The sequence below is a fragment of the Pelobates fuscus genome, chromosome 11 (assembly GCF_036172605.1).
Source record: "Pelobates fuscus isolate aPelFus1 chromosome 11, aPelFus1.pri, whole genome shotgun sequence".
In the NCBI taxonomy this organism is placed as follows: Eukaryota; Metazoa; Chordata; class Amphibia; order Anura; family Pelobatidae; genus Pelobates; species Pelobates fuscus.
This window is the reverse complement of record NC_086327.1, coordinates 90,250,657-90,276,546: the sequence shown is the minus strand read 5'-3', so window position 1 is coordinate 90,276,546 and position 25,890 is coordinate 90,250,657. Positions and strand designations below refer to the sequence as shown.

The following is a 25,890-nucleotide window of genomic DNA, read 5'->3' as shown; positions in this document are numbered from 1 at the left end:
TATTTATCAAATGCAATAATATGTAAGCAAATGATTTACTCTGAAACTGTGAGGTATTCCATATGTGCGAAATTTCAACCCTGTTTCGAAAGGTAGATGTCAAAATGTATGGAGACCCTGCGTGGTCCACTTTATTACCAACAGGCGGGAGACCTGCGAGCAGGAAATTGAGCATCTGCAGCAGGCATTGTACTCGTAAAAAATAAATAAAAATAAAAATCAACCAGTTAAAGCAGAGGTTTTTATTTTACAACATTTTAATCTATTTCTCATTGTTATTTCTCATCTATTTCAACATTATTAAATAAAGCTTTTTCAATTAATTACAAATGTACCAAATTCAAATGCAAGTTAGTTAAAATGATCTAGTATTTGGAGATTGTTTGGACCTGCTGCATATACCTAATGGAAATAGGAAACGTTATTGGAATGAGGTTGATGTTAAAAGGGGAGGCATAGTTATTGGGACTTGATGCTTCGGCAGAATTTCCAAGACTATTTCATTATACCTTACCCTAGGATGCAAACAGCCTTATCTCTTTTCCATATTAAACAACGACTTATATAAAAACCCACACAGTAACTACACCACTTTTTTTTTTTAACCACAAGCTACTTTTTCCATCTTATGTCTCACAAGACACAAGATACAATTTCCTTCCTTGCTCCTCTTTAACATTTTGTAGTTCTGAAACTTTTTCATACATTTTCATGTAAGATACTATATAGCTTTCTGCAACTTAAATATTCATTGAATAGTAAAGGTCAGATTCTTTTCAATGCAATGGGTGTTAAATCCAGCGCCTGAGACACTCCTGTAGTAAAAGCAGTGCTATATTACCCACACATTCCTATGCATAACTGTCTCCTTCATCACTATTATTCTTGCATAAGGACCCTCAAACTGCTCCTTCTATCACACTTTCTAGATGCTGAAACTGACAAGCTTGAACTATAGCAATCTGTTACCTGCAGCCTCCTTCTCTGCTGACTGTTGCATATAGTAGAATCTGTCATTTTATAAACGAGAAAGCGCAGACCCATTTCTCAAAATAACACCTCTGGTACTTTTTTGTATTCCATTTGGGTCTTTTTGTTAGTCTGCTTTAAATTCCATTTTTAGATAACATAATATATCTACCTGAAATTCAATTAATATTATATATTCGTAAGAATGAGAATCTCTTCTCATTCAATACAAAAGACTCTTCTGCAGTGAAATCTACAAGGGATTTATTTTCTAGATTCTTCTATTTCATCTCCAGTTCTCTATTTGGCTGTATTTTTTTTTGTCTGATCATATTAAGCTGTCATTCATTTCTAAATATATAAGGAATACGCTCACTAACATCTTATCTTGGTCAGTTTTCAAGTATGAGATTTAATCAAGGCTCCTCTCACCTCTTCTTCTTATCTTGCTCGAAAAGAACAGTAAACAAGGATTTGTACCTCTGAAGATTAGAAAAAAAAAATAGATTTTCAAACAACCGCAGAAATGATAAACAGCAGTTCCCTGTGACTCGACTACTAACAACCACGAATTTAAATGCGAAGATCATGAATTCTAATAGAGTACGGTGCTTATAATGTACATTAATTTCATAGGAAGTTTATATGCTGCTGGTTTGAATGAGACAGAGATGAAATGTTTTTTTTTTGGCATGGGGCACAAGACTTACGCAAGGCTAGACAGAGGTTAAATGATGTCCTGGGTGAAAATATTATTTTACGGCCACATGCTCTCAAAAAGATCTGATTAATAATTTCATAAATAATTAGCATTTTATCATGAGTTTACTGCTGTCTCGCCATGTAGAGGCATGTTTGTTTAAGGTCAAAGTACACATTTACGCAAACGTGTGTTCATTGTGCTTCCATTAAATATATTTACTAGAAAAAACGTAACCTGCCAAAGTGTGGTGAATGAACCATTAAATATGATGGCCGTGGATGCTACCGGAACTGATTGTGTCTACATCTGTAGTAATTAAAGATACTCCCAATAACTACAGATGTAACATCAGTGCACCTTGAGGATTTAAGTAATGTCGTCACATTCTTTCCGTTGTCATAAATACCCAATGCAGTTGTGTAGCAAATGCAATTACACTTGCCCTCCTCGGCTCTCTCGCTCTTCGATAGCCCATTTCACTCTCTCTTTCCACTGTTCGATTCTTCCATACACCACTGTCACTAGTTGATTTTGCCACAGGCATCCATCAATCCCCCTCCCCCTCTATTTTGTTCTTCCTTTTGTATTGCTTTACCCCTTTTTCACAGATTGTTGATACATTGTCTCTTTTAATAGTCTATCTGTCTGTTGTTAAAGGACCACTATAGTGCCAGGAAAACATACTCGTTTTCTTGGCTCTATAGGGTCTCTAGGTCCCCCCCCACCCTCAGGGCCCCCCTCCCGCCGGGCTCTAGGGGGTGGAAGGCATTAAATCTACCTCTTTTTCCAGCACCGGGTGGGGGACTCTCCTCCTCCTCTCCTCCTCCTCTCCTCCTCCTTCTCGTCGTCATCGGCTGAATGCGCATGCGCGGCATGCGCCGCGCGCGCATTCAGCCAGTCCATAGGAAAGCATTCTCAATAAGACAGCCACTAGAGGCTGGATTAACCCTATTATAGACAACCATTGTCAATAAGACAACCACTAGAGGCTGGATTAACCCTATTATAGACAGCCATTGTCAATGAGACAGCCACTAGAGGCTGGATTAACCCTATTATGAACATAGCAGTTTCTCTGAAACTGCTATGTTTATAGAAGAAAGGGTTAATCCTAGCTGGACCTGGCACCCAGACCACTTCATTAAGCTGAAGTGGTCTGGCTGCCTATAGTGGTCCTTTAAATGCCCCCATTTTATTATTGTAAAGGGCTGTGCAATATATTGGCTTTATATAAATGTTTATAATAATTAAAATAATAACACGTTGTAGTTTGCCATTATGAAATCAAGAAGGAATTATTGCCCATTTTGTGGTTCAAATGTAAACTGCCCCAAATTGGGATTTTTGTCTCCGATTGAATCGGCATGAATAGACAGGTGTGTGAAATGTTGGACCTGGTAAACTTGAGTCTTAAACCTACATTACTATATATGTAAATGTGTAACAGAAACTATGTACTCCATCTGCTGGATGTATAGTGGGACAGACACCACCCAATGAATATCTATTTTTCTCAAAGGGATTGAGGACAGTGAGTCTGAACATCATATCACAACATTCTTGATCACAAGTGTCTCTGAACAGTGTTCCACTATTACTTTTAAGGACAAAACCAGTGATTGATTGCTAAATGTAAGGAGGCAAGTTGCAATTATCTCCAAAATTGTTAAAAGATATAAAGAACAGAACTTTTGTGATTTTAGTAAACATATTTTTGCTGTAACATTTCTCAATAAGCAGTTTTTTTTTTCTTTACAAATTTCTAATGTGATGGATTCAAAATATCTTTCATTTGTAATTTTTATTGGTATCTCTTTGTGGTTGCCATATCCACTTGTCTTTAAGGTACTCATAGGGATTTGGAGGCAAACAACAAAGAGTCCAAGTATGGGATGCCACCTGAAATATCAAATTTACCTTTACAAATAAGCATCATAAGATAAAATAGTCCCACCTTACCATTTCAAAAACTTTAATACAGGTGCAATTAAGGTAGGGGAAAAAAATCAACAAAAGAAAGTGGCCAGATTTTAATAAAGATTTTTATTTTGATGAAATATTATAGTACCAGACAGTTATAATACAAGTACATAATTTCCAACAAATAAGGACCACATTGCTTACCTGTCTTAAAAATGTAGTTAATGGTGCATTACAATTTATGATAAAACATCATTTGATGCTTCTACCATTAATAAATAGAATAATTAAGGAGGTTACATGGCACATGGGCTGACACATTCAAATCTTTTGCTAAGAAATTATTTGAAAACATCTAGAAATATCCTAGACTTGCTATTTATGGAAATACAGTATACACATAATTTGTAACTTGATAGAAAGTTAAAAGAACAATGAACAGATCCTAAAAACTATTTCGAGCATAGTGTACAATGTATTCTAAAGTTATAAAACAAGTCGACGCTTAATCTATTGTAATTATAGTGTCCTCAGCATTAGAAGTTACAAAGCAATAATGCTGCAAAGTTCATCACTTTCTGTGACTGTTCATCACATATTAATCTAAATAATTTCAATTCTTAATAATATGGATTCCTAAAAACATTACTAAACAGAATGCTAAAGAGAGAGATACAAACAAGACTAGAAATGAGCAGTGAAGAAGGTGGCAGACCGAAAAAGGCTCATTCGGGAAGGGTCGTGTTCACCTACTGTACCGGTATGCCAAATGTGTTTTGTCTGGATTAAATGTTTGTGTTAGATTGTCTATTGTACAGAATATGAATATGTTGGTGTTAAATAAATAATTGTAATTGAAAGAGGAGAGCGTGACAGCAGAGTGATAAATAAAGACAGTATGGGGTATGAAAAAAGTAGAGGAACACAAGAAGGTTAGGCAAGAAGAAGACAAGTGGTAGACAATGTTTTATTTAGAGAAGGATTTAGATTAATATCCTAATCTTTAGGTGACCATTAAAAAACGATTATATTAAATCTGAAAAAATGTGAGCTATAAATATATATTTATTTCCTAAAAATATTCTAACTGCATATATTCATTTTTATTTTGAAACATGAAACAAATAATACATTGTAGCACCGTAAAATTACATTTTTTTTTTGCACTTAATGCAATCCTGTTTTAGCTATTATTTTACATACACAGACTATTATTAGATAGTTCTGACCTTTATCATATGTTTAATCAGGTGTGGGTTTCAATTTCAGAAATGTTTAGAATAAAAATGTCATCCTTACCAAGAGTTCTCAAAATAGGTCATAACAGGAATATAACATTTCATTTATGAGTTTGACCTAATGTTTGAAAATTTTTTTGAATGTCAAAAAGATTTTCATTTGTTTCAAGTTATTATTGAAAGAATGGGAAAGATGTTGCCTGGTTTGTTCCGAAAAGCAAATTGGTTGCAGTTTTCCAACCTTTTGCCTTATTAAAATAAATACAATTTTATCATACTTTTTATTAGGAACAAGTAAACTTTGCATATCTCCTGGTGATTGAGAGGTTCACTCATCTATAGATTTTGCAAAGCTGTCCTCCATGGTTACTTATAGACAGTCATATTACAAAAATAAATCTTTGGCTTTCTTTAAAATGAAGGCCAATGGCATGCTTCTGAAATCACATGTTTGCATTGTGGTTCTATAGTGTGAAAGTTAAATAATAATTTTAAACTATATATAACTCTCATCCTTGTAATCTGGCAATACCAAACTTGACGAATAAATATCTTAAAGGGAAACTCCAGTGCCAGGAAAACGATCCGTTTTCCTCACACTGGAGGGTCCCTCTCCCTCCCACCCCCCAATCCCCGGTTGCTGAAGGGGTGAAAACCCCTTCAGTGACTTACCAGAGGCAGCGACAGGTCCCACGTCGCTGCTTCCTCCTCCCCCGCCACTCATCCCTCTGCTTATGTCGGCCGGTGGGCGAGACTGATCTTGCCAGCCGGCCGAGAAGACCTAATGCGTATGCGCGGCAATGCCGTGCATGCGCATTAGCACACCCCATAGGAAAGCATTGAAAATGAATTTCAATGCTTCCCTATGGGGAATAGAGCGACGCTGGAGGTCCTCACACAGCGTGAGGACGTCCAGCGATGCTCTAGCACAGAAAACCTGTGCTATGAAGCAGGAAGTTCCCTCTAGTGGCTGTCTAATAGATGGATGTTATCTAATAGACAGCCACTAGGGGAGGACTTAACCCTGCAAGGTAATTATTGCAGTTTAAAAAAAACTGCAATAATTACACTTGCAGGGTTAAGGGTAGTGGGAGTTGGCACCCAGACCACTCCAATGAGCAGAAGTGTTCTGGGTGCCTGGAGTGTCCCTTTAAAGTTATATTTTATGTTGATAATGGTCCATTGAATAATGACACATTGAATAAGTTCAATTAATGCTTAGCCACAGGGACTGTATGCTCATCGGTGAGTCTGGGGCTAATAAATATGGCCCAGACCTGACGGAGGGGAGCTCCAGATTTTCAATTTACACCTGGGTCTCCCTGGTGTGAGCAGGGATTTAACCTTGCTCACACAACATTAGGATGTTCCATTAGCTTCAACTTAACTTAGGTTTGCATTAAAGCCCAGTTCTGCTACAGATAGAAACATTTATCAGGACACTCGAATTTCATCTGAATGTCAGTTTGGCTTCACCGAATGCTGGATCAAGAAGTGAATCAGGAGAACAAACCATCAAGGTGCAAAAAATGGGCCAATCGGTGTGCTGCAAAATATATACATAATATATGTTTGATGTATATATTTTGCAGTACACTGATAGAAGTCTTTTCTCACCATTTGGTTCACAGACTAAGTGAAACAAAGTCACCAATAGAAGGAAAAATAGGGCAGTGATAAAATCTAAATGTATATATCTATACTTTATATATTTATTAAATATATAATATATAAATATAGGTTTGTTTATTGTTCATTCTGTTGTTATATATCAACATTTAATTAATTTTCCCTAGTCACCAATCATCTTTTTTTTCTCAGCAATCTTTTTTTTGGCACCATGAGCATAATTCAGAATATTGGTCAATATTCAGCATTGCGCAGTAAGGTTAGGCCATAATTCGTCAATCTTTCGGCTTAAAGTTCAGTAATTAGGCCGAATTCCAGTGTGGTCCGAAAAAATAATCTCCAAATCTAATTAACAGTATGATGAGCGCATTGTCTACTTGCAAACATTTGGCCATACCAACCAGATTGGTTGTTTCTTAAAAAAAAAAAAAAAAACTTTTTCCTTATTAGCTATTTTGTCTTTATTTTTTATTTTTTGGCAACTCGCCACATCCCTAACTTTTTTATTTTTAAGAATTTTAGAAACATTTCCAGTGTTTTAGTTTTTCTGGTAATATGTATTCTGACCTTTACTAAATCTACATCACTTGCTATGTATTATTGCAAAACAAGTGCTACCATATTATTTTCTCTTTGAAATATGTCATATTATTTTGGAACATTATGTATTTAATATTTATCTAAGCTATTTATTTGCCATTTCTGTTGCTCTGCTACAGATATCTCTGCAGAACAGAACATTTAAAAACACATAGCACCAGACAGCAAGACTCTTAAGGGGCATATAAGTTGTTTGGAATATTTTCTAAATGATCTCACATTTACCTTTCGCGAACCTTCAAGAGACTTTAAATGGGGACTACAATTCTTCTGGTTCTTATTGCCAATGGATAATTTTATTTTATTACAAATTATGTAGCTCCTAGAAGCAGATGGAAAAAAGTAAAACCATTGTGGAATACTTTAGGTCTGGAATTTAATTTTATTTTTACAAAAATGTATTTTTTTTTTTCTTAAAATGCTTTTATAACTATTACTGATATTTGGAAATGTAATCCTTAAAATGCCACAGAAACATGTGGCACATTGTTTTGTGATTTTTCTTAAAAACAAAACAAAACAGAGATTCTTCTAGGTGTGGAAATGGTTAAACCGAATTCCTCAAAAATAACCTTTTTTATGCTTCCATTGTGATATTCAGATTCGGATTACATAAACTAAAGACAAATTTAAAGGATAGCTTTGAGGTAAATATGGCTTGCAAAAATCAATTTTATGTACAGAAACCGTGTAGAGTAAAATAGTGTAATTTGTCATTTTGATGACTGCAAGAACAAACAAAATATTTGGAAGGTACAATGAAGCAGCAGGAACATGGTACGAACATGACAATTACAATCCTTGTAACTTTATTGGTCCCATGGAAAATAAACTAATTTATACAGGAATTACTCATAAAATTATAGGCAATCAAATAAAAATGCAGAGATCTTACAATCCCATAATTAACAATGGCACAAAGGCTACCTATTTATAGCTGTACAAATCAGTTCTTAATATTTTATTCCTAGTGAAGAATGTCTTGTAATTGTAAGTGTTATTTTCAAATTCAATCTATATTATTCTTCGTGAATTTGTTCATATGGTAAAGAAAAATTCAAAACAGTTGAAAAATTTTCTGCAATTTTTATTTTACCCGAGTGAGAATAATGACAGATAATTCACAGTATCTTAAAGCAGGTACCCTGTAAACCTAAGTCCTCATTCAAGGGACACTATAGTCACTATAGTCACCAGAACAACTAAAGCTTAATGTATTTGTTCTGATGTGTATAGTATGCTCTTGCAGGCCTTTTAATGTATACATTGCATTTTCAGAGATAAGGCAATGTTTACATTGCTGCCTAGGAACATCTCTGGCAGCAGTCACTCAGACAGCGACTGGAGGTGCTTACTGGGGCAGTGCTGCACAATGTGCACAATTTGCATGGAGATGCTGAACCCTCCCAATATTATTTCAATACATCTCTGTGAGCAGATGCTGATTGGCGCAGCATGGCATTTTGCTGCAAATGCGCAATAGCCTCACAATGCTTTCCCATTGGAAATTACTGGATAGGCTGAGATCATCAATTTTGATGATCTCAGCCAGGGAAGCAAAGAAGGGTGGGCCACCCATGGCGAGATCATGTGTGATTAATCTTATAACCAGGGGCTGGGAAATTAAACTATGTTTTTTACAGCTATAGTGTCAGGAATACACATTTGTATTCCTGACACTATAATGTTCCTTTACCCTACACTTCTTTAACTCATTCCCTAGCCCATAAATCTTACACTTATCCTAACCCTAAACCTAATACATAACCTGAGTCTCAAGTCCATTTTTCATATTCCAACCCTAGCCCAGCACATTACCCTACTCTTAACCATAAAAGGAAAATGCTATCCTAACTCTAAAAGGATACCCAAAGCCTGGTTGAAGTATGTGACATTTCAATTCATCTCTGCTTCTTACATGGTCGCTGTTGCTTCCACTCATTTGAATGGAATGCTGTACACTGTGTATGCAGCAATATTAACTTTTGTATTCTAATCTATATCTAGATGTTTTCATTATTTATTTGTTGTGTGTATAGACATTTGAATAAGTGGCATCATTTCTCTTTAGCTTTTAACCCCTTAAGGACACATGAAATGTGTGACATGTCATGACTCCCTTTTATTCCAGAAGTTTGGTCCTTAAGGGGTTAAAGGGTAATTCAACTGCAAAATGGTTTTATGTGTGGCTGTTTTATTTTCTTGTGTCATTATTAACTTGATCCGTGGGGTGGGCACTAAGTAGAAATCACAAACTTTTCCCAATGCACAAGAGATTGCCACAGGGACCATGACAGCAAGATCTCAAGTCAAGAATTATTTTTTTATCTTTACAGAGCATCATTTAAAATGTTCATGCCTTGTTCAGTGGCACCTGTGGAATCAATTTTCCTCTCTTGAGGTCTTTCAAAGCACTTTCTGAGCTTTGGGGTGTTTCGATATTGAAGGAAGTGGAGGGTGTGAGAGGAGGTTATTTCCCTCAACATGTAATTTTAACCATCTTGTGATTTGTTAAAATATAGAAATATTTACATGTGAATTTAATTAAGCATTAATCTTAAAGCAGAAACCTCTACTCCAAATTTTGTATTAATTCATCTAAATAAATGCATACACCTCAAACAGAGACTTGAAACATATTATGCAGTTACAATCCGTAGTTAATTAGGGTGAAAAATCTTCATAACTTTTAGTTATATGTTATCCTAGTTCCTTGGTCCATTAAAATACCCATATGCCAAGGGGATGCCCAATTACCCTGGCACAACATGCTTCCAATTATGGCCTAATATTAATATTTTTTGGATACGTTTTTTTAAAATAATTTAATATTTTTGGATAAACGTTTGAAATATTTTTTTTAAAAAAATATTACATTATCAAAAATATCAAAATATTAAAAAAAGTTTCACAATTTTAAATCATTGGGAAAAAAATAATAATTTGAAAAGCTATATTGAATGGACGCCTATAACCCAAAATTACACCACCAGCTCATTATACATCAACTCTGAGAGGACCTGTTATTTATTTATTATTATTATTTTTTTTCCATTTTCTAATTGTATCTGGATTTAAAGAGCTTTCATTTTCTCTGTGAGAAGGCAAAGAACTTAATCTCATAGTTAAAAATAACACAATTAATTGAAATATACAATTATTATTTTTTTTACCAGTACTTTTTATGAAAGGCTAAGGGTCTCTTTATTTTAGTGGATATATTAATTTATTTTTATTGAGTTATAAAATATTTTACCAGGATGGATACATTGAGTTTTCTCTTGTTTTCAAGCATGTCCAGTATGTGCAGGTCAACATCAACTTTTTCTTACTTTACAGCAGATTTACCATAACATGTTATATCAAAGTAATATCTTTGCCAGTATATCAGAAAAAAAATGCTCCATTGGAAACTAAATAAATCCCAACACAGTCATGCGCTTGAAGGTATTAAAGTTTCCTGGGTGTAAAAAAGTCAGGTCAATTCTTAGTGGGGCGAAACATAAGGACCACTAGACATTTAATTCTAGTATGCTTATGTAGCATTACTTGAGTGGGCACACACATTGTTGTTGAAATAAACCCTTTCGGTGCCACAACTGAGATCTGCTCAACGTGAAGCAATCTCCGGTGGTGTTGAAAAGCCTTAAAATATATATTAATGTCTGGGTTCATGACTAGAGAGAGATCTTGGACGTTGCCCCACCTCCCCGACTTATTGTTGGAGGACTGAACATCCTCCAAGCTTTATACTTAGATAAAACAGGTGAACTTTGAGACAAATAGACAGAAAGAATGTAAGATAGATTTCTAATTCATAAATATTTGCTCTTTTTTTTCAATCTGTTAAAACCACTTCCAGCATTTCCTTTGTTTCTTGAATGAGAGCAGCATTGATCAAACGCTTGGGAAAACAATCTTTATAAATCCTGTGCCTTGTAGTTCACATTTAAATAGGAGGTGCTTAGTGTAAATTGCAGGGTGTGGTAGTTAAATAGTAGTTGTGGTCATTTCTTAACCATTTAATTGCTGGCCTGCTTACTGAAAATAGAAGGGATGCAGTAAAATATAAGATTTAGGGAAGTGACATTTTCTTGCAAACTTGGCTGCTTGTTCTTGCGATTTGTTCAAATGAGTAACAAAAAGGACAGAGGCACACAGAAATACTCTATGAACATATTGGAATTTCAGTTGGTAATAATATTGTGATGTCTGTGGCTTGGAATTGGATTCTTGAAGCCTAAGGCAAACAGTTTGCAGGCAGTTAATGCTAGTTATAATTGCCAAGCTGAGGAAAGCATCCATTATCTCCTGTGTGACAATCTAACTGTCTGGAGTAATCATATAAATGAGATAAGAGTTTTATGATGAAAGGAAAGGGAATGTAACTGTAAAGGCTGCATTGGTAGAGGTAGAAAGGGGACAATTTATAAATGCCATGTTCATGCTGTTTAAAGTAGGCATACAATTGTTTATTACACACACACACACACACACACCGCTCTGTTGTAAAGATACTTACTACAACATTAGAAGCTGGCTGACATTAATCAAATTAACTGCCAATCACTATTATTTTATCATATCATGCTCTTTCTTGTAATGCAATTTACAACTAATTTGGTATAATTTAATTAGAATAAACATTATTGGAGCTCTTAAGATGAGATTTCCACATTATGTAGATGATTGATAGTCATAAAAATGTTTTATTAAGTATACTACAATATATAAATGAAGATCATCTTTAAACTTGAATCTTTCTTTTTAATAACTATTTAGTTTATATGACATTTTTTTTCTGCTATCATTATGATATTTTTTTCACATATAAAAAGAACACTTTTCTACATATAACATGTTGTAGGAAAAACAAGTTTTCTATTACTTTTCCTTATTAACAAATGCCATTCCAAAATCATCTTTAATTAAAGGGATTTAATCCAAGGCTTAATGAGGTTATATATGAGGGGATTTGTAACCAATTAAAACTTAACACGACTACCAAGCCTTCTGAGTGTCTGACTCAGCTGAGGGAAAAACACGTCAAATGCTCAATTTTTTTAAAACTTATTTCACTTCTAAAACTATTTTCCCACAACAAGTTTTTTAAATGTATATCCTAATAGGTAACAACAGCAAAAAAAAAAAAAAAAGATTTAGAAATTTGGCATCTCTGCAATCATTATAGTTGTGAATTTGTCTATTATGAATAGTTTATTTATATAGTACTTTGGCCAAAGCAAAATAATAGACTTATTGCAGCATTTTCTTTAATACTTTTTAATCAGAATAGAGGTCACCTTTAGGGATTTATTTGCTAAACTGTGTTTTGAGGTGATTTGACAACTAGTTTGCATTGTTTTACAAAATAATCACGTTAGAACACCTGTAATTTAATTTTCTTATATATTTTATCAATTAAACCGATTAATAAGGTTTTACTTTTAAAAGGATAGTCCAAGAGTGGCTACCACTACAGTTTATTTTATATGTGCAGCCCCTCATTTTTTGGCAAACTGTATTCGACTGGTTTAATAAAATCTGGATAAATCTTCAGCATCCAAAGCACACCCCTAACTTCCATATACTATACAAACACACATCCATCTGTACACACGTTTAAATAGTATACTCATACCATGCAGTGAAAGAACGGAAGCACGGTTCTATAGGATGATTAGACACGGATATATCGCTCCCCACCCTTCTTGTGCCATGTCACAATAAAAACCCTTATAGTCCACAAACCACTGAATGCTTTGCAAAAAGAGCTCATGACAAGAAAAGAAACAAGACAGACGCCCGCTGTCCACATGCATTTTTTAATTTACAGGTTTTTTTTTAAATCAATTTTATTGTTAGAATAAAGCGAAAGAACCATAAACAACATAAACTTTTTTTTTCTACCACAAAAGGTTAAAAAGAAAACATGATGGCATATATTTCAGAAACTGAAAACTGGGCAATAGGACTAGTGGGTAAAGTGGATAAATTGCATAAAGTTGCAATTTACGGTAAATGGTAAGGATATTTACAAGGAGTTAGAGACCTGAGCAGGGAGAAAGTGGATTAAAGGATGAGGGAATAAGATAAAAAAAAAAAGGTAAAAACTCAGGGTAAGGTGTGAGTGTAGATTTTGGGAAAAAAGGAAGACGGGATTTTGACCATCTTCTTCCCCAATGCCAGATAAGTTATAGCGAAAAAATATATGTTCCAGATTCATAGGAGCAGGTTTTTTTAAAGGAAAATGTTCTCTTTAAGAACCACTCAAACTAAATATCCCATACAATTCTGTTATTTGTTTGAAAATCCTATTAGCAGTTGTTTAAGTAATTTGACAAAAAAAAGTGAATAGCTTTGTCAGAAGGAGTGATTCTCTTATTTTGTGTTGCCCAAAGAGCCATTAAAACAAACTTTATTGGAGTTTAGGAACCAATTCGGGTTTATAATGATCACAGACCTGCCAAATTTCATCTAGAACTGACTATTAGCCAGATAATCAATGAACTGAAATCACAGCTTCATTTTAACGTGGCCAGCAACTCATAAGTATGTTAATGTAACTGCACAGTAATAACTGCAAATTATATTGTGTCTTTGTACGATTTACAGCTTGTTGCAATCTGTAATATTGGTTCATCAGTTCCTCTCTACAAAGTCTCCTACTTTTACCATTCATCACAGCGTTTCCTAAGCTAAGAGTTTATGAAAAACACATAGCAGACCCATCTTAATTTAAATTATAAACGCTGCCAATTTACTGTTAGCAAATCACACGCACCCAATCCAGATCGAAAGCTAATGGGGTGAATCTTGCCTAAGAGCATAAGACATGACTTACGTAGATGTCACCCACTGGCTTTTTATGGAAATTATTAATAAATTAGTAATTCCATCTGCAAAGATGTTGTTGTGTTTATAAATATTTTATCTACCTTCAGGTGTCAACACATTTTTTTTCTCTCAAACCTTGATGACTTTGCTACGTGTTCAGTGAAATGGCAACGAGTATCCGGGTATTTTCCGAATGAAACAAACAACATGGAAAAAAAGACAAAAAAAAAAAGTTAACAAATTGTTCATTTCTTGTTGGCAGAAATTACATTTATTTGTTCATTAACCACGATGCAGCTGTTTCCAGGCTTATTTATGTTGGAGAAAGATTTTGGATTTGCTAATGCTAAAGAGATCCAGCATTTTTAATAGGGCAATATTTATTTTAGTAGCTAAATTAAAAATGATTACAATTGATTTCATTCAGTAGCCTTTAGCAGTGGTTTTTAAAAGAGCCCAAGAGGAGCTGCATTAGTACTAGAACAGGGCCCTAAATTATTGCACCCTTGATTTGAGACAAGGGTATCAAGCTATACCCTCTTTGATATATCATATTTCTGCTTGTGCAAATTTGCTGCGGGTGCTTTTTTCCTAATTTTAGATTTCTATACTAGATCATACTAATGCAATTTGTGGATGGCACTCACTACATTTTGCAGTGTTGACGTTAGAATTCCAACTAAAATTACCACTCACTCACCACCGAGAAGCAAAGCACGGAGTGTATTTATTTAATTAAACAGTATGTGGCTATATTGCCGTCACCTACCCTGATTCCATTTGATTCTTTATCATTTTTATTGCTAGCCTTGTAGAATCCCTAATCTTTGATTTGAAAACATCCTTGATAAGGACACTTTATAATAAATGCAAAATAAAAATAAATGAATAATCAATGTGCCATTAAAGGTAATTTCACATTCTAATTGTCAACTATAATTCAGTTTTTAAGTTCCCAAAAATGCCTCTGTTCTCATTTTTAGATTTATATTGAATGCTAGCCTGTGCTGAGACCGGTTGGAATCCACCACAGTTGTCAATGTCTGTGACTGTGGTATATGACTATTTATACATACTTGAGCAGAGAATTATTATTATTATTTATAAAGCACCAACATATTCCATAGCGCTGTATGATATGTAACATGATAAAGAAGACATGGGTACCACTAGCTCGAAGGTACAGCAGATCTGAGTGTGTTTCATGCTTAACAGGATGCCCCCCTATCCTTGATAAATGCTTCAGTAGTATTAGGTGGGAGAGGGATACAGTAACTCAATATCATAAATTAATAATATAGCAGCTATGCTTAGAAGGCATACTGTGCCTTGTTAGTGCTGAAAAATGTATTGAATTTGGAAAAAGCTTATATTAAGGACAGATTTTAGGTTGCCCAGGAGCTTTTTTAGAAGCTGAGATGTCAATCTGTTTTTGTTTGACAATGAATCTCACACATGTTTTGAGATTTGCTAAACTGAACTAAATATTCAAATGTGTTTTTACACTGGTCACATTAGGAAACATCTGCCGAATAATTTTAGAGTATTTACGTAAGAACAGGAATGTGAGAGTTGGGCTTAAGGAATCATAGTCCTATGAGATAAAAAAAAAATATATATGTAATCCAACAATGAACAAAGATGGGAATTTATGAAAGTTTGCATAAATGCAGAGCAATCGCTATGGAAACCAATGGAATGTTCCTGCTGAGTACACTGGTTTCTATAGTGATTACTTTGGTTTTAAGCTATGCTCAACATTCCAATTAGCGATACTTTTAGAAATATCACCGAGTGTGTATTACTGTGAAACCTTCTTAAATCTTATTCTAAAAACCAGATGCATCAGAGGCTGTTAATGCCTGCAGGTTGACATCTGTGTTTACCCAAAATTAAGATGTTTTGTACTTATTCATATCAAAATTTGAGATCTAGGATGCTTGATGTTCATTTCAAATTTCAAATCCGTGATATGCTATTTTTTTGTGCAAAAAGGCATCGGCTGTGAAGGGGTTCAAATTTATATATATATTTTTAAAAATAATATGATTTAATAAAAAAATATGCACTTTTTAACTTGAATGTTAAACTTCTGAAGGTTTAAAATAATAAAACCAATTATAATAATTAGAAGAAGAAGAATTATTTCATATGTATTTGTGAGATGTGAAAAATAAAATTCAATATATATATTCATATATCTTTATCCTGCCAATGGGTACCTCCATCTTACCGCCCTGCCAATCATTGTTATGAGTTCTGTTCTTTGTGCCCTGGAAGTTATCATAGAGGGTTCAGGAAACATGAGAAATTAAACAATGTTTCTTTTTTATTTTTTTCATTTGCATTGGTGCCCGTTCTGTGCTTTCCACAGGCTGGGTTATGATATCTATGACTACATTTTTAACAAAAAAATAAAATAAAACAAAACATCTAATGAAAAAAAAGGTTACCATGAGTTATAGATGATTTTTAGTGGTTTATTCAATGGTGTAATTCTCACAGAAGTGACAGTTACCCTTTAAATTGAGCTTTGTTTCTTTATGTTTTACATAGTTCTACAGTAAAATGCAAATGCATTGCATTGTTTTAGTTCCCAATTTACAATTTTTTTTGTTTGTGCGATACACTTGTATGTACCATTCCAAATCTGTTCGCCCCATTAATTAAAAGGGGCCAGGCTATTGCAGGCATAATAACCACTGCAGTGAGCTATAGTGTTTATGATGCTTGGAGGAACACTTGAACCTCAGGATAACCAATTATCCTTCAACATGTTATGATATAAACAAATTTGTCTTACCTAATACATAGAAAAGATAATACATCTGAGGCGAAATTTTTCTATATTGAGTTTATGAGTGATTTATTTTCAGAAAAAAAGACCAAAAATCCAGCACGAATTATTGATAAGTGACTTGGAGATAAGAATTGCAAATCTAACTAAGCGGATAATTTAATTCTTAGAATATAGCAGTTAAAGGCATACCATTTTATGCAAATTGGCATCTATAGGAAGCTGAAAATTACACTACACCACTTAAGGCCTAATTTCCATCAGACTATAATACGTAAGGCTTCATTAAAATATAAACAGAATTAAACAAGTTATATTAAATAAGAAAAAAAAATACTAGATGGAATTTTTATTTTTTCAACAAAACAAAATCTTAACATTTGCATTGCAATTATCATTAGAATGAAGTGAAACTGCAGATAAATTACACATATATATGATGTTAGAATAAAATAGAAAAATAGTAAACTATATTTAAATAAGAAAATATATAAATAAAACCTTATTTTGTGATATATTCAGAAATATACATTTCATTATTATAATCTATCTATCTATCTATCTATCTGTCTGTCTGTCTGTCTGTCTGTCTATCTATCTATCTGTCTGTCTGTCTGTCTATCTATTTATCGCAATTTATCAATTGTTCACACCATTTAAATTTTTTATCATTTTAGGAAAACTTTGAGAGGTTATGCTCAGACACATTTTGCAGGATCACTGATGATGCATTAGAATGCTGTGGCACACGTAAGAAAAACATTAATGTTCACCAGATTGTCAAAAAATATATCACTGACAAACACAAAGAAATATCTGCCAGATAAAAGGCAGAAGGTCTAACTCAGCACAATCCAGCTCAATGAGCCACGACAAAAGTCTTTGACCTGCCTCCCAACCCTAATGTATCCTTCCATTCTGATTATTCGAAAGGTCCTTCAACTATTAAAATGTCTGTTTTGTACCCAAGGTTAATTTGTATACAAATCTACAGCAACATTTTATATGTTTTCTTTTTTTTCTTTATTTCAGGAAATCGCAGCTTATTTAATAACATTTGAGAAACATGAAGAATGGTTAACAACTTCCCCTAAAACAAGGTAAAAACTAAAATAAATCGTACCTTGTGCAGTTATGGCTTATTTTATTTTAAAATCTTTATTTCGTAGGTTTCATCGAAATGACTTAAAAATCAGTTACGTGAACGACTACCTACGAATGAATTATATTAATAAACTAATTTTAATCTTAAATAATGGAGTGTTGAAACATGTTTATATTTACTAGTTGTCACTTTATACTTTTATTTCTACAGTCTCTTTAATGAGAAGTGTCAATCTGGTGACAATAGCTTTTTCACTCATCCTAGTAAATGCAATTAAATCATTGACGATGGTGAAGCATGCAATAAAGGTTAATATAAAATATACATAACCTGTGCTACAGTTCTAGGAAAGCTTAGAAATGCTAAAAGAGACACACTAAACAAACATACCTATACAAGGCATTTTTTTTTTAGATTTTCTATATTTGCATCATATGGCGGACTGTGTTAAAACATCCTGCATTTTGACATACATTTAAATTAAACCAAGTATTTTTTTTGTTCCAAGAACTGAAATACATATTGACTTTTTTGCTAGCTATTATGCACCTTTCTCTCTAAAAGAGACAGCTTCCGTTTAATTATATCTTACTGTCTCTTTGCCCTTCTGCTGTGTCACATGATGCATATAGTAACATGAGATTGACTTTAAACAACCGGAACAGAACCCGAAATGTGCTTTGTTCTTCCTTTGTTAAGATGTGGTTTGAATGCTACCTAGATTTACCGATAAAACAGTTTTACAATATGCAAAGCATTGTTGAATATAATATTTGCACTTAAATATTGCATCCCTGGTAGGTTGCCATATTTAATGGTGTTTAGATAATATGTAAAATGTAATTCATTAGGATTATAAGCAATGAATTAAAAACTGAATGGTGAATCTTATAGGGATATTCACTTAAGTGTGAATTTTCAGAAATTAAAACTAAAATTAAATTTAGAATTTTAGAATTTTAGATCAAAGTAGCTGAAGTGGAGATAGTCAACTATACTTTCTTCAAGGGGTATTTTTCTATAAAATATTCTTCTTTTGAATTTCTGTCAATTTGCACATTATTTAATAACCCTACCCAGTTAAAATATCCGAGTTTAAAAACCTTTCCAGCTCATATAAGGACTCAGCTGGGCTATTATAACCTATATTTTGTTATTCAACGTATAATTTATTTCAGCTTGGTGTTTAAAGACTCACCACTTATATATCACATAGTCACCACTTATATATCTTTATTTAGTGCTTGAGTTGGACAGTTAAAATACTGAGTGTAAGACTGCGTTGCAATAATTAGATAAAGTGTAACAATTGCAAAAAAAGTGTTCTGATTCAACTGACGATTTGAATTGAAAAATGAATGCCATAATTTTGGTTAGTTCATTAACTTTTGTCCTAAGCTGCATACATTTAATTGACCGTTAACTATATTTCACAGTTTTGTTTTTTTATTAACACTTTACAAAAGTAAATTAAATTCTATCACGGTTTCGTTCAGTAACAAAAAGTTTCTGTCATTTTTTATGCCTTACAAAAACAGCATTGTATATATTTGCACCAATATTTGAGTCCATAAAGTGAACTTTTTACTTGTATGTATACACTGTCAAAAAAAAAAAAACACAATTCAGTGTTTTTGGATCATTTGAAGGTGTTAGATGTCCAGGCTGTTGAACCTGATTACATCTATCCAAAGTCTGTTTGTAAAGTGCTCAGTAAACAAGCAATTTTTCTAAAAAAAAACAACAAAGTAGTAAAAAATAAAGAGTTCAACTGCGCAACTACAGCAAGGGCCATGGCGTAGAATTCTCAAAACTGTGGATTGTGTGAAACGAACAAAAGCAAACGTAACAGTGTGTTTGTTTCATAATCAATAATGATCTTAGCATTGGCAAATTCTGTCTGTACAGACAAAAAATATCCTACAAAATTGTAAATGTTTTCATTGCAATAAATAAACATTAAACGTATGTTAAATTTATACAACCAAAATGTTAAATGGAGATTGTTTCCCTTTAAGAAGAAACTTTTGACTAAATTGCTCAGTTAATAAGAAATCATTACCAAAATAAATTACATACAGCTAATAACAGAATTTTTTTTTTTTTTTACCTGACAGATAGTCAAAATGTTGCTGAGGCTTTATTCATAAGAGCTTTTGATATAACACAGTCGATCATAAAGATGTTAGCATTGTATCACAGGAAGAATTCATCATAGCAATGATGTTGGTATACTTCCTGCCATTTTTAAAAGGGGTCTATTAATGCTACCAAACTGCTGTCTTCAGCATTTACTGGTCTCAGGGACCCATCTTATCAAGTTGTTGTAATATTATCTATAGTGTGCTTAGCACACGGCAAACTATCCCATACTTTGTGAATTTTTTGAGACAATGACTTTCCGTGGTTGCAATTTGAAAAAAGGCTGAGTGCTACAATGATAAAAGATATATGTTTTTTCTCATCATTTGTTGAGATGTTGTTATGGCATGAATGTACTGTATATCTGAAAGCTGTTTTGATTGATAATAAGATTCTTATGTTTTGTGTGTTCAATACTGTGTAGTTGTCACAGAAACAAGCAATGGCAGATAAGAACAAGGTTGTGCGTCATGTCTATACATCTTTCTGTCTATTTAAAAAGCTCATGCTTACTAAGATAGACGCATGTCTAACCATTTTTATCTAAAATCATTGCTGCATAGACATTTTTGAATTAAGTGTTGCTTTTTTTATTCTTTATCTTTTGAATAGTGAAAACTTAAACTAATTATCTTACTTTTATACTTTACAACGATATATTAAAAAAATATTATTTTATTTATGTTTTGGTTAATTAATTCATTAGTTTTTATTTAAAGGTTTGCTCCAAATACCATGACCACATTAGTGATTTATTTTGTATTAGGCACTGCTTTATTCTTTATCTTTTGAATAGTTAAAACGTAAACTGATTCCTTTGCTTTTATACTGTACAGGGGTAAATTAAAAAAAATATGAATGTTATATTATGTTATATTATTATTATTATCATTTTATCTATATTTTGGTTAAATAATTGAATTATTCTTATTTAAAGGGTTGCTCCAAATTCCATGGTCACTTCAGTGATTTAAAATGGTCATGGTACCCGAAATTTGTATGTGCAGCATTTTGAAATGCTAAACATATGAAGTTTACCCTTTTGCTGCTGAAGTGGTAACTCCACCTCGGGCAGTGTCATAGTTTTGTCAATAGCCAGCCTGGAGCTAGAGCCTGGGCTGTCTAATGTTAATTCTGTGCATTTCCTATTCACATAATTGCATTTTATTAGCTGAAAGTGATCAGCTGATGCTCTCAGTTGATGAATGGCCAATGGGATCAGTGTCAGGTTTGCAGAAGCCAGAGGTTATCACTGGCCACTGGAGAAAAGTTGGTGTCCAATGGGGAGCCAGGTAAGAGGGCAAATTGATGCAAAACGATTTGTCCCATTACTGGAAAGTTGGGCTACAGTAATTCTGACATCATAAAAACTACAGCGGGCTTAACTGTAGTGGTTGTGATGATTGGAGTAATCCTTTAACAGCTCGGAGATTTTACATTTGTCTACTGAATGCAGGGACTATACCATGCACCTGGGGTTTGGCAAGAATTTCAAGGGCTGAAGTCCCTCATTAATATTATTTTTTAATATCAGACAGGGCTGTTGGTTAATCTAATTTGAGAAAATGTAGAGAATCTTAAAAAAACAAAACTTGACAAACATTGGGTTGATTTGAAAGTTGAAAATAATCCAGGCACTCCAAGGTATTCCAACAAATAGGCAATTTTTATTGGACCCAAGCACCAAAGAACAACGTTTAGACCCCTTAGGGCCTTTGTCAAGCTTGACAAAGGCCATAAGGGTTGGAAACGTTGGGGGGGGGGGGGGGGGAGGACAGGCCGGTTTCACCTAAATTCTGACTGCTTGTAGGGAACTGTTAGGCAGGATAGTGGAGCCTCATCTGGCACAATGAAGATTTCTCCTCCAAGGGACTAAAACTCCAGGGGCAAGCATTGCCTGGGATCCAGTACTCCCTGCACATTGAGGGCCACAGCTGCTGGTCGGCAAATAGCTAAAAAATCGTAGGTTATAAGCTTATAGATTAATAGATTGCAAGAGCTGATCTCTCTTGCGACCATCCAGCATGGTGGTCCGGCCCTGTCCTCCCCTATTATCATTAATGTTTTGCAATTAAATTGATATAAAATTTAAATCCAGCTTTTAGCTTTCTATAAATCGAATATCACATTAATTAGAATGGTATGTATTTTACAATAGTACTGCAAGAGATCTTTTTGAGTTAATTCTAATGTGGAAGTATTTTACCAAGTGAGATATATTTAGCTCTTTCTGTTAATCTTAGGGCCCTGACGTCATTGTTATCAAACTTAATGATACTAATTTTACTGACTTTGGAAGAATGAAAGATAGATGAGTATCTAAAAACAAAAAACACGATGAGGCTTTTTTACATTGAGTTATAGTTTACTATATGATTAATAGCTGTTGCTGCTATGTTTAGCTTTACAAATGCATTAAATATTTCTAAGGTTGATAGATTTAATGACATCAAGTTGGGTAATTCTTCATGGACTTATCCCTTTTTTGTTATGTTACAAGAGAGCATAATGACTAATATAACTGATATACATACAACTGCAAACATTTTAATAAAGATTTCAAGAATGGAAATGGAAATAATTTAAATATACAGAACAAGAGGTGTAATGATTTAAATATAGATTCACTGTGAGAAAATATGCTTTTATATTTGACATTTCAGGAGAAAATGAGATTGCGTGCAGCACCTGTACAATTTTCAAGATTTTTGACATTTTTTTCACACAGTTGTCACATTTTTAGGACTATTCCTTAAGTGCCTTTGGAAAGCTTCTCAACATATTGAACTTTAAAAACTGTATTCCTTTGTGACTTTGTCAGCTATAAGAGACTTGTTAGGCAGTATTTGACTCAGATATGCCTCATAACTGTCTTAGTCAGAGGTGTTTGTTCCTTTGGTATATGTAATTATGAAGTTCAACTGAGATTGTTTTGTATGATCATGAGTAGCCAGTAACTCTGCAATAGGTTCTCTTTTTAACCATTTTTGCACATGCCCAATTAGCCATATGTATATATCTAACTAATATTCTATAGACACAAAACTTATAAGCACACAGGCACACACAAACATGCACATCAAACACTCACATACAAAAATTGTCATATTTTGTCACACACACACACACATACATAAATACATACATACCTAAAATCTCAGTTTTTCAATAAATACATAGACATTAGCAGTAAATCAGTATTACAGTATTAATTATTTAAACAAAGTATAGAATTTAATTATATTAACCCCTTATGGACACATGGCGGAAATGTCCCATCATGCTGTAGTTTTACTTCTAAAGCCATGTTCTTAAGGAGTTAAATATAATATTAATATAAGTTCATACTACTCTTTGAAATAATTTAAAGTCTTTGAAAAGTGGGATGGGTTCAGTTCCAAAGTAATGTATACAAGCAAAACAAAAAAAGGAAACAGAGAGATAAGTTATCATTCAAATTATCTGTAACCAACACTGACTCTAAATATTGGATTGGTGTCCAATATAGTGAATAGCCATGAAGAATAAAAGAAAATACCAAATGACAAAACTTCAGCTTTAGACCTCAGATTGTGATGATCTGAATCTGAGAATGTGTTCTAGAATGAGCTTCGGGTTGCGATTCCTAGAATTTTAAATTCGATCCTGATAGATAAAAGAATTAAGGACTGGCAAAGGGTGTGAGGAGAGTAATGGGTAAGGAATAAAAATCTGGCAGCACCTTTTGTTATGGATTACTAGCTTGCATAATTAGGCTAAAACTGCTGAGTTAGTAAGAATCAAGTTTGAGGGATGTTCCTCCTGGGTTCAGTTGCTCTCCGCAGCTATGAATAAATTTTCCTTTGGAATTACATGGGTCCCAGGCTTCAAGGAACCTGCCAAGTTGAGATGACAAGTCCCTTTGGAGTTAGGGGCTCAACTTTAGTCAAAACCCTAGTATTTACTCTGAGCCATTTTTTTTACTAACATGAGTTATGGTGAAACTATCTCTCCCAATATGCCAGTGAAAATGAAATCCTTTTTAGTACATACAATTCACAAAACGTGTATGGTTTATTGCAAATAGTTTGGAAAACTTGATCTGTTAGGCAGACAGATCAGTTTTTAAAATACCAAACATTGTTTACTTTGAAAACAGTACTGTTAATGCAATGTATCTTATGTTACTTTTAATAACTTGTCTGGATAGATTTATGGAATACTGTGAATATCCAACTGAGTGATAAATTGATGCTGTAGTATAGTGTTTTGTTTCTGAGATATCATGGGAGACCTGGGTCAGATGTACGGACTCTAGAGAAATCAGTCGGTTTCAGAGGAGACAGTGGTGTACCTTCCTGTAGTGGCTTTCTTCTTAACATAGCCTAGACAGCAACAATACCAAGTATTTATAAATTATCAGAATGCATCTTCAGTACATACTAAGTATTTATACTTTTATACTTAATTCTGTAAAATGAATGGCTAACTTTCACTAAGGAGTATAGTTTTCCGAAAATATATATATTTAATGTAAGTATATTTTTGTTTTTTATCTAGTACACTAATATGTATCATATGTTTATATTGCATTTCTATTCAATTTTTTTGAACTTTTTGTAAAATGAAAAACAAGGACACACTTTTCACACATAATTCACTTCAACAAGCTAAATTGCTTTGGGTTTGTGTAGTGTCCCTTTAACCATTAGGAGCCAATAATTTAGGATAATGAAGCTGTTTTAGGGTCAAAATAACCAAACTGGAAAATAACCCAGATAATAAATTCAAAATTACAATAAAATTTACACCAACATAGGCAAATTTTAAATATACCCAGTTAGAAACATAGAAACATAGAATGTGACGGCAGATAAGAACCATTCAGCCCATCTAGTCTGCCCAATTTTCTAAATACTTTCATTAGTCCCTGGCCTTATCTTATATTTAGGATAGCCTTATGCCTATCCCACGCATGCTTAAACTCCTTTACTGTGTTAACCTCTACCACTTCAGCTGGAAGGCTATTCCATGCATCCACTACCCTCTCAGTAAAGTAATACTTCCTGATGTCATTTTTAAACCTTTGTCCCTCTAATTTAAGACTATGTCCTCTTGTTGTGATAGTTTTTCTTCTTTTAAATATAGTCTCCTCCTTTACTGTGTTGATTCCCTTTATGTATTTAAATGTTTCTATCATATCCAAAACAAAAAACAAAAAACATTTAAATACATAAAGGGAATTAACTATAATGTTTTAATTTCTACTGTTGTAGCCTGGAATAAAAATTAACTTTCAATTCCTGACATCTCACACTTTAGTAAATAACAATGATTATACAATAATGATACAGAGATCAAGGTCAAAATATCTAAACAGGAAAAATTCTCAATTCAGCTCTGCTTTCAGGTTGGCTTATTTGACTTTTAAATTCACTATGAATTAATTTTGAATTCTCAGTTTAGTAAGTCACTCTGGTAAGAAACACCACCAAATTTACTAATAATTACACCTTCAGTAGCATAAGATGCTGAGTGGTAAAAGTTGGACATGTACATAGATTTTGAACACTTTGTTTTTTATGTAGCCTGTTGATCAGCTTAAAGATGAAGATGTCCATTGTATTTTTGTAATGATGAAATGTCTCCAGTGATAATTATTGTATATAGATCTAAGAAAAAAAACAAGAGAAACCTTCTAGGGAGACAGTGTCTGGTTAATCAATTGGTAAGGGGGGTAACCCCTAAGATGAGTAGGCTTGAAAAAGAGAACACAGAAACCCTGTAAGGGATAATCCCTCACGGACAGAGAGTAACCCTAACATAACTTTTAATAGATATATAAATATTAAAAACTTTTAACTCAAGAAAGAAAATCTAATTGAAATCTATAATAGGATAAATCCTACAGTAATAGTAAAAAATGAAGAAAAAAATAATAACGAAAAAATTAGATAAACAAAAATAAGAT

General features: G+C 33.4%; 1 protein-coding gene across 1 annotated transcript in view; it reads left to right on the top strand.

Moving 5' to 3' along the window:
- The window catches only part of CAMTA1 (calmodulin binding transcription activator 1), a 1,539,661-nt gene that overhangs the window by 353,589 nt on the left and 1,160,182 nt on the right, over positions 1-25,890 (top strand). Inside the window, exon 3 of the mRNA XM_063436496.1 lies at positions 17,726-17,793. Coding sequence (XP_063292566.1) covers positions 17,726-17,793 — 68 coding nt within the window. The remainder of the gene's footprint in view (positions 1-17,725; positions 17,794-25,890) is intronic.